Source organism: Aplysia californica, unplaced genomic scaffold (assembly GCF_000002075.1).
Source record: "Aplysia californica isolate F4 #8 unplaced genomic scaffold, AplCal3.0 scaffold00188, whole genome shotgun sequence".
NCBI lineage: Eukaryota > Metazoa > Mollusca > Gastropoda > Aplysiida > Aplysiidae > Aplysia > Aplysia californica.
The window spans coordinates 1039198-1049953 of NW_004797458.1; the positions used below are offsets into that span (position 1 = coordinate 1039198).

The 10756-nt window shown below is 40.7% G+C and overlaps 1 protein-coding gene across 3 annotated transcripts in view; it reads right to left on the reverse strand.

Moving 5' to 3' along the window:
* Window positions 1-4181: 4181 nt before the first annotated feature.
* The window catches only part of LOC101845547 (sex peptide receptor), a 30201-nt gene continuing 23626 nt past the window's right edge, over window positions 4182-10756 (reverse strand). For all 3 annotated transcript variants that reach the window (XM_005098638.3, XM_005098642.2, XM_005098639.3), the window contains 5 exons: window positions 10434-10545; window positions 8416-8665; window positions 6832-7116; window positions 5229-5445; window positions 4182-4845 (listed from right to left, as the gene is read on the reverse strand). In XM_005098638.3, the coding sequence (XP_005098695.1) occupies window positions 4554-4845; window positions 5229-5445; window positions 6832-7116; window positions 8416-8665; window positions 10434-10545 (1156 nt within the window). In that variant the 3' untranslated portion in view covers window positions 4182-4553. The remainder of the gene's footprint in view (window positions 4846-5228; window positions 5446-6831; window positions 7117-8415; window positions 8666-10433; window positions 10546-10756) is intronic.

The following is a 10756-nucleotide window of genomic DNA, read 5'->3' on the forward strand; positions in this document are numbered from 1 at the left end:
GTCTTTATACCAAAAAAGACGAGCGCCTTCTTTCACCACGTCGTGTCACTCTATGCAAAAAAAAGGAGAAAATGCAAGCAAGAATTAACCATTTGATTTCGTCCCATTGAGCAATTTGTTTTAGAATTTTACAACCGCTCAAACGCCTCACATATTACACCTTCCATTCAAAGGACACGATAAATCAGCAAACTCGTACCACAAACAACACATTTAGTAGTTGTTTTAGTGCACACAACATTCTTGGTTTTTAACTAGAGAGAAACATGTTTGTTCTAGAACAAAGACACACCATAGCATCCACCTAGACTAGTAGGTTTATTGTGGCGTTCAAAACGGACGTTTCCCGTACACAATTACAGTCAAACGGTCCCTCCAGTCTTGAGCTAGTCATAATATACTCAAATAAAATGAATGGCATTGTAAAATACATTTTTATAATACATAGAACCCACGAGGTGAGATCTCACAAGGATGATGTAAGCACAATAGACTTTGTGGCTTAACTATCCGCAGAACTCTTCAAAGATATCTACTTTGAGGCAACATCAGAAAACACAACTGAATAATATTACATTGAGAGTGACAAGCGATGATCATAACATGGGTACATTTCTTCGGCTGTCCATCGATATGGATGATGTCAGTGATGGTGATTTAAACAGGACAAGAAAGCTAATAAGCCACAAGGCATGCTTGTGATTTACTATATTTGCCATATTTTAGACAACGTAAGTCTGATTGTGATGGTCTGCAATGGCTGATGCTGTGAGAATTTAGGTACCTTGCTTTTTTTATTTTGGTTCCACTGCAGCCCCTGAACCGTCGAGCTGTGGTACATGCCATTTTAAAGGATCCATGACATCTTTTTCCCAGGTTGTGTCATCAATGTGACAGTTCTTCGTGTGGCGTTTGGGAACACCCCCGTAGAATAGATCATCTCCATCTTCACAGAGCTCCCCACAGAGAATTCCTGTTAGGACACGGGAATTTGGCATGTTTGCATCCATCTCAGCCGTGAAGCAGTTATCATGGTCTCAACTCTTTCAGTTTTGGCTCTTTTCCGGCCCTCCAGATTGGCTACCTTCTCCCATCTGATTTCAAGCAGCTGTCATGGGCGACGGAGTTGGATTTCTGTGAGCTTTTTCAGGTTACTGTGATACAAAGCCATGTATTCAGTGCTGTATAAAAGCGTTGGGAACTTTGGACTTTGTGACCAGTCCGATGTTATGCCTCAACCAATCTCTTGTGAGCTCTATAGTTTTGCGTCTGCTCGGATTTTTCTGTCAATTTCAGCATCTCATGAGTTTGCGTCTATCACAGCACTTCCCAGATAGGTTAAACACCTGGGTATTTTAAGAGTCTTTCCAATGACAGCTATGTTTAGGGGGAGGGGATTCTTTAAGTTCGTTAAGATGGACAGGCTAGTTAAGAAGGATAACAGGGGACTCTCGTGGTCTTAGGGGTACAGTGTTCGCCTTTTATTCAATATGTTCCAGGTTCGAAACCTGAGAGGGACGGAAAATGTACTTTTCTTTAAAAATGATCTCCATTCACTTAAACTCCTGCTCTCAAAGCATGTTCTGTCGTGTGCTTTAGTCTCCACTTTCTGCTGCCCCCCCTCCTTTTTTTTGTCCCCTACTCTGGGCTCCTGATTCTTTCTACAACCTTTCTGCTGCTCCTCGGCTCCTTCTCATCGCTGTCCTTCAACCACACCCCTGATCTTTGGGAAGGTAAAAATTTAACACATGGCCCTCTTGGATAAGGGCGCACAAATCTCTGAAATCATGTGCACAAGATGTTCACGTTAAAGATCCTTTGGTGGTTTTAAATTCGATAAGAATAGGCTTCGGCCGCCACCCAGGCGAAATTCAAAATGAATTCCTATTTAACTTAAAATGCTTTATGCGTTCCGCGTGCTTCTTATGCGGTTGCAAGCACCATAAATCACTTACCCCCCCCCCCCCCCCAAATAATAAAGAAGGGTAGACTACTGAAGTAAATTGTTTTTTCGTAGGAATAATAATAATAATGATAATAATAATAATAATAATAATAATAATAATAATAATAATAATAATAATAATAATAATAATAATAGATTACATTTATATAGCGCTCTATTCCATACGAGTATAAGCTCTGTAACTTAATTACAGTTACTTTTGATAGGCTTGGCTTTTTTTAAAAAAAGACACGCGTCTTTTCTCTCTATTCCATCATTACATTTGTCGAGTTAGTCTTGGGAAATCCCCACATCAGACATTATTGCCAAGCAGTATTAACAAAATCAATGGAATAAGTAGGTTCAGGAGTTTGAACTCTTTAACGATGCAGGTATTTTACGTTCCCATCAACACAATTTAAATAGTAAAGGAGGCGGGCGTTGACTTTACCTCTCATGTACAACCCGGGCAGGGAGGAATACAATACCCCAACAGAAAGACCAAGACACTCCATAAAAATAAAAAAATACTTCCTACGCGAAACTCAAATTCAGATCATCTGTGTGCGACTGCCAGTTGGTACTTTAATTAAGTAAGACAACGAAAACAGACAAAATGTTTGGGGTGGGAGTTCAGAGGTAAATTTCAACGTAGAGCTACCTCAGAATTACAAAGTTCTATCTGACATTTTTAGCCGTTTGAGTTACTTAGACCATGTGGTAAGAACCAAAAATGTTCTACCTGCTCTATCAAAATCGAATGGTTATTCGGAGACGTTATCAACGTGCTCGTATGACCGACTTTATGCAGTTGCGAGCGCCGTAAAACCCCATACTAAACTGAAACTGGAGTCGTTATCAATATATTCAAATAATTGCATTTGCAAAAGCTTAACATGCTGTGAAACTCAAGGTTTTTTACGTCAAATTCCTCAAAACTAGGTACTGAGCCGATAGAACTTGGTAATTCTAAAGTAGCGACAGTACAAGACACAATGCAAAGACCCTGGGATATAGAGTCTCCTGCTTCACTAACAACTGGAGCTACCCCCACCCCCCCCCCCCCCCCCCCCCACCCCGAACTCCCCCCGAACCAAATCCATCTATTGGATGCCACACTTCCCGACAACTTCTCTTACATAAAGGTGGAGAAGTTGCAGACTGAAATCGCAGAAAGATTGTTACTTTTATGTTGTTGTTGTTTTTTTTTTGGTAAGTGTTTTACGGCTCTCGCAACTGCATAAGGTCATAGAAACGCGCGGGACACACCAAACATTATCAGTTGATAGGAACATTTGAATTTTGGCCGAGTGGCAGCCGAAGCCTACTCTTATTGATTTTAGACCACCAAGGGATCTTTAATGTGCGCTACTTGCACACGAGACCTCCATTTTTTTGCCCTTGTCCGAGAAGGCTAGGTGAAGATCTTTCCTACCAGAAGACCAGCAGGGGTGTGGCAGAAAGATAGCAGTAAGAAGGATCCAAGGAGTAGCAGTAGAAAGGCTGCAAAAAGAGTCAGGAGCCCAGTGGAGGGGGCAAAGGAGTCGAGGGGTGGGGGAAGAAAGTGGAGACGAAAGCAGACGACAGAATATTGCAAGAGAGAAGAAAAGAAGGTGAAAGGAGACAATTTTAGAGAACCGGGACCTTTGAATGAGAGGCGAACACCTTAACCTCTAGGCCACGAGAGCCCCCGATTAACCCACTGGAATCACTAATTAGCAAAATAAAATGAAGGGTTTAGAATAGAACCTAGGGGGGGGGGGGAGGGAGGAAATAGTGAGTACTCGGGGCTTCTGGTCAGTTGACCAGAGAAAATAATAAGGTCGCAACTTCTAGATCACAAGATACTATTTTTATTTACATCATTTACACGCTTATATGAAACGACGTTTTTAATCGTATGGCCATCACACATCGAAATGTATGCTGATTCCACAATCTAATAAGAAAAACAGCAATGATAATATTGAGAATGGTATCATTATTAACAATAAAAACAATAACAACAACAACAACAACAACAACAACAACAACAACAACAACAACAACAGCAACAACAACAACAAAAGCTATTCCACAAAGCTGCAGAATGGTTTGAAATAAAGTAAGCATACAAACTGGAAAAAAACATCGTTTGGCGTTTTTCCCTGTGGATTTCAGTCCCAATCATTTAGACATATTGAATCTTTGGAGCTGGGTTGTTTGATTGTTTGTTTCTTTGCTGCTGGGTTGTTGGTTTTTTTGTTTTTTTTTAAAGTAAATCTCGGCTTTTCTTTGTAAAATCATTCTTACAGTTTGCATGGACCGGGATAAAATCAGCGCAGACCAACTTTGGAAAAGTCTTGTAAGTTGCTACTTTAAAACTCGCCTGTTGGGTCATAACGAAGTCACTCGCGTTTATTGAATGTGGTTTCACCAATAATGTCTCCATCTCTTATATTGACGAAGCTCGTTTTCATAATTTTAAAATGACTCCCCCCCCCCCCCTTAAAAAAACCCTCTGAAATCACATAACGTATATGGATTACGTACGACCTTGAGACTGTACAAAAAACAAAATGAGCAAACGAAAAAAGCAGCTTAGGACTGCAACGTAGAATCGAAACCATCAGCAAGTGGTCTCCTTCGTGATGTAGCAAGAGGGTTTTAGGATGTTGTGGCTGTGGTTGTTGCTGTTGTTGTTGTAGCCGTTGGGCTGGGTGGACGCCGCCTTGGGCAGACAGTGGTGCAGGCAGAAGATCCTCTTGAAGGTGGTCCAGAACTTCTCGGAGAACCAGCAGTAGAGGATGAAGTTACAGGACGACTTGAGAGCGAGCAGGATGTTGCAGGTGTGCTTGAAGTACGTGTTGGTCTTCGACTGGCTCTCGGGAGCGATGTAGTCGTTTGAGGCGATCATCAGGCTGAGAAGGGGGAAAATAGAAAGTGTGGGGGTGGCTTCGTCGTCCCTTACCTAGAATTACAAGGTTCTCTCTCTCTCTCTCTCTCTCTCTCTCTCTCTCTCTCTCTCTCTCTCTCTCTCTCTCTCTCTCTCTCTCTCTCTCTCTCTCTCTCCCTCTCACTATATCTATCTATCTTTCTCTGTCTGTCTGTCTCTCTTTTTCTCTCTCTTTATCCTTATCTATCAGTCAATATATCTATCTATCTATCTATATATCTATCTATCTATCTATCTATCTATCTATCTATCTATCTATCTATCTATCTATCTATCTTATCTATCTATATCCCTCCCTTCCGCCCCCTCCCTCACTCAGCATAATTACATCAATCACTCTCCACTCACCCGTAGACCATGAAGGGCCCGTGAAAAATGAAGAAGGTGACAATCACGCTCACTAACATCATTGTGATCTTCAGCTCCTCACTGCTCACCACAGAACGCACGCGCCAGTCGGTGCCCAGGTGGTATTTCAGGTAGCGCGACGATCGGCGGATCTCGACGATCAGACGAATGTTCAAAACCATTAACGCCAGCAGAGGAAGTACGGTGAGCAGTGCGCCTGGCGATAGAAAACTAGACTTATTATTATTATTATTATTATTATTATTATTATTATTATTATTATTATTCTGTTGTTGTTGCTGTTGCTGTTGCTGTTGTTAGTAGTAGTAGTAGTAGTAGTAGTAGTAGTAGTAGTAGTAGTAGTAGTAGTAGATAGATCATCATTAACATTATCATCGTTGAAAAGTAGTAGGTTCATAGAAACATGGGCATTTTATTTTAAGAGGAATATATAAACATCGACCAACGTTTTACCATAGGACTGCTCCAGAAGTATGAAAAATACAAAACAGTCTTTTTGAACAACTTTGGCAGTAACATCACTGTAACAGGCTCTTGTAAAACCTCTAGCCTCAGGCTCAACAACAATACTACCACAAACGCTAAAACAAGAACACTAACAGTCATACAAACTACAACAACATAAACACTGCACCTATCATCACCACAGCAAACAGAACTTAAACAGCAGCTTGACTGCATCTACTGCCAGGAAAGCCACAACACAGCCCCTTGACAGCAACGCTATTGCCACAACAAATGTGGACAACGGTAACGAAAAGAACAAACAATAACAACAACAATAACACTACTAATAAATATAATAATAATAATAATCATAATAATCATAATAATAATAATAATAATAACAAATAAAATATAATAATAATAATAATAATAATAATAATAATGATAATAATAATAATAATAATAATAATAATAATAATAATAATAATAATAATAATTATAATAATAATAATAACAGCAATAACAACAACAGAAAAAAACACTGCACCCACCATTACCACCACAACATAACCCTTTGCCAGCAATACTGTCACAGCAAAAGAAATGGTCGACAGAAACGACAACAGCAACAGCAACAGCAACAACAACAACAATAAAAACAATAGAAACAACACTATGTCTACCATCATCACCACACGCACAACTAAAGTAACACCCTGACCCCATCTAAATCTACCGTTACCAACATTACAACACAACCTCTCCCCTGCAACACTATCACCGCCAAAATCGTGGACAATAGCAACAGCAGCAGTAGCAACAACAACAACAACAGCAGCAACAACAACAAAAATAGCATCATCAACAACAGCAACAACAACAATAGCAACAACGACAACAGCACCAGCAACAGCAGCAAAAACAACTGAAACAACAACAACAACAGCAACAACAACAACAACAACAACAACAACAACAACAACAACAACAATAATAATAATAATAATAATAATAATAATAATAATGATAATATTAACAATAATAATAATAATAATAATAATAATAATAATAATAATAATAATAATAATACATTGTAACGACTACGACGACAGCAACAACCACTAGACATACATACCCTTCACGATGTAGGTGTACAGCGCCTCGTTGTACAAATACACCCATCTGACCGTGAGAATCTCCTCCCCCGACACCAGTTTCGTGTAGCCGATCTCGATATCGAGAAACTTGGGCGAGCGGAGGATGAAAGCGACGACGGTGATGATGCCGATGATGATGCGCGCTCGCTTCACGGTGCACAGGGTCATCGCGCGCATCGGATGACAGATGGCGATGTAGCGTTCTACAGCCAGCATGACGGTCACGCCTACGGTCAGACACTGGAACGTGTTCATCAGGACGACTGGGAGAAGAGAAGATAGAAGGGAATGAGCGGAAGATTTTGTCAGTTTGTTCGTGTTAGTTTAGTAAGAGTCTTACGGCGCTCGCAAATGCATAAGGTCATCATAGGAGCGCGCAAAACACAAGATGGTTGCATTCACAACAGCTCACATCATGACTTGGTTTGTTCAATGGTCAGATTAAATAGTTTAAAATGTTACGGTAAATATTTCAATTTTAAAAATTATAATTTACATTACATTAAAATAAGAGTATTTATATCTTTGTGAAGAGGCCAATCGACTGATCGCACAGTGTGCTTCCCGGGAAACCGAGAATGTTTCTCAGTTTTCTCGGGTCTGTTGGGGTAGTGATGGTTGTAAAGTGCATAGAGCAAGCTGAGTAAGCGCGGCTTTGTGTATATCATTTCCAAGCTGGCTTCTGTTACCACAACAATAATATGAATAGGAGGGTTATGGTGGGACAAAGTCAGATAAGAATAAAGAATGAAATCGGGGATATTCAGCATCATCAGTATCATTATCAAGTGCCAGATTTGCGAAAGACATAGGCGATCCTGGCTCTCCATTCATTCCTATGCTCGGATGCTACAATATCCTGATCGTCCCCGTCAACCATCTTCTTCAGCAAGTTAAGCCCAGTCTTCTCCTGCCTCGTTTACCTTCAATATTTTGCTCGTGAAAACAAGGTGTTCAGGGATATTATAATATTTTTATTACACCGTATTTCATAAACTTTCCTTAAGCTGTAACGGTAATAATGTGAAAGTACCTCCGATTTAATATGCATCTCCTAGAGGGTCAAACCAGGAAGGTTGAGGGACTTGAAGACACCTCAAATAGACGGCAAGTTAAAGAATACCCCGTTAAGGATTCGAGCAAGGGCTTTCCACATGGCAGAAGAGATAAAGATCAAACAAAATAAAATTCCAATATCTTTTCTCCTTTTTCTATGGTTCTTTTTGGGAAACGCAGTCACAAAGTGTGTGTCTGTGTGTGTATGTGTGTGTTTCTGTGTGTGTGTGTGTGTGTGTGTGTGTGTGTGTGTGTGTGTGTGTGTGTGTGTGAGTGTATCTGCTGTGTGTGTGTGTTTGTGTTTTGTGTGTATTTCTTTTTAGAAAGGGAGGGGGCGCCATACGAGTCTCTATTACAATTCCCGTAACACGTCACGTAAAAAAGCAAAATAAATGAATGAATGAATGTATGAATGAATGAATGAATGAATGAATGAATGAATGAAAACAGATCCACCAAAAGACTAGAAGGAAATAACGAATTCCGTCCATAGCCTAGCAACTCACTGGAGTAGACGTCCCAGATGGTTTTCTCGCTGCTCAGGCGAAACTCGCAGCCAGCCACCCTCTCCACGATGATACGCGCGGAGAGCAGGAGTAAGAACAGCAGGTCGGCCACTGCCAGTGCCGTCAGGTAGCAGTTGGTGGACGTACACATGGTCTTGCGGCTAAGCACCACCATCGTGAGCAGGATGCCAACAATACCGCCACAGCATATCGTCGGCTCCACCACTGACTTGAGGAAGTCGTAGGGTCGCTGAAGGGACAGTAGAGATAGAATAGACATATACGGTAAACAAGCTGGGTTTTTTATTGTAATAATCGTAAATGTTTAAAGTTCTCGTCGGCACAGTAAAGGTAATTTAGGAAGCGAGCACCGGCGTCTGTGGTGTCGCGGTTAGGCGCTGGGTTCGATTCCTATGTAGGTAGAATTTTTATCGAGTACCTTGGTCTATCTGGGGGAATAATGTATCTCTTCCAACCCAGGCTGGCTCAAACAGACAGGATCGAAGCACATCTCTGTACAAGCCATAAGAACTTCACTAAGAACTCAATCTGAAGAATATTTTTTGAGAATTGGAATAAGGTTCATCCACACAGCACCCCGCAAAATAACCACTTATTTTATTGCGAACCATAGAAATGACGAGTAAATAGATATGACCACGGTTATCAGTTGTTGGGTTTTTTTGTTTTGTTTTTTGCTAAGTGAATTTTATTTTCTGGTATGAGAAAGAATATTCCATCAGCGCCTGTTGTGTGATGGTTAGGTGCTTCGTTGTCGCACTTAGAAGGCCTGAGTTCGATCCTCGGGTGGGGAGAATTTTTATCGAGCATCTCTGTCTTTCTACTGGGATTTTGTATCTCTCTCAACCCTGGCTGGGCCTGACAGGTAGGGTCACAAGCCCGCTTCTTGAATGCTCTAAATTGTTTCGATGGGGGCGTAACAACAGATACATTTAATTTTTTTAAAGAATATTCTGAGTTGCTTTTAGGTAATCAACTGTAGAAGGCTTTCACACTGGTTAACAATTATGCTCTTTTCGAGTGACTGGTTGGTTCTTTTTCTTATTTTTCCTCTTTTGCTTGTGTCTGCTCTTTCCCTGCATTAAATGGGCACAGTTCTCTTTTTATTCCAACTCAACCCTTTTGGGTCAATTGAAGCCTTTCGTAACAGCCTGATTTTTGGGGCCATATTAGCAACCTCAGTGGGAAATAAAAATAGCTATTAGTGTTGAAAGGGGCGTTAAACCTACACAATTTCACCGTTTTCAAACGAAAATAAATGAACATTAAGACCGGCATTCATTGTGTAAGGATAGGCTCTTCGCTGTGTCATTCAGAAGACGTGAGTTCGATTCCCGGGTGGAGGAAGTTTTTTTTCTCATTTTACTTTATTTCATTTTGTGAATCGAGTATCTCCGTCTGTCTATGGGATACCATCCAGCCCGAGTTGTGGCTGGCAGGCAAGGTCAGTGCTGTCCAACTCCAAAAATCACAAACTTATCTGAGTCTACGGAGGCGTATAATGTTACTATTTTGTGGATCAACGTGGTGGAATCAGGCGCTCGTCAAATTTTATGGGACGGGGAAATCTGTACTTTTCGGACTGTGCAGCCATTTTTACCAAGTTTTTTTTTTTAACAGAGACTGTCTCCAAAGTCACATAAGACACACCTTGAGTGAATTTCATCAATACATTTTGTTCCACAACAACAAATATGGTATATATTGTTGAACGATACATGACATTCAGGTTAAACAGTCACCAGATTTGATGGCAATTTTCTCGCAACGTTTACCTGCCTTTCTAAATCGCACGTAGCATCTTCGAATTCTATCAAAGATGCATCAGTATTTTTGTCATCACGTTCATGGAAAATAAATAAGATATGGTTTGATGGCTATAACGCTATCCCCCCCCCTTACAAAAAAACCGACTTGACAGTCGTCTGATTCCATCACCCTGCGACACATTTAGAAATGTAAAAATATGAGAATGAAATGTGAAGTCAGCTCTTTACCTCAGCAATCCCACAGCTGATGTTAAACCAGTGCTCGCTGCTGATATTAAAGTTGTCGAAGTTCATGCTGTAGTAATCAACCACCTCCGAGTCACCGTTGTCGTCTCCGAGTCTGCAGATATACAAGAAATGCAGTAAGTTGTAAATGAGTTTAGAGTTCTAGCAGGCAGCGTGGAAGCAGCCTGCCTCCTGAATGATTTAAATTTTGTCGATGTGGGCGTCAAGTAAAAGTCGAATATCGATAACTATAACATTACTTCTCTCTCTCTCTCTCTCTCTCTCTCTCTCTCTCTCTCTCTCTCTCTCTCTCTCTCTCTCTCATT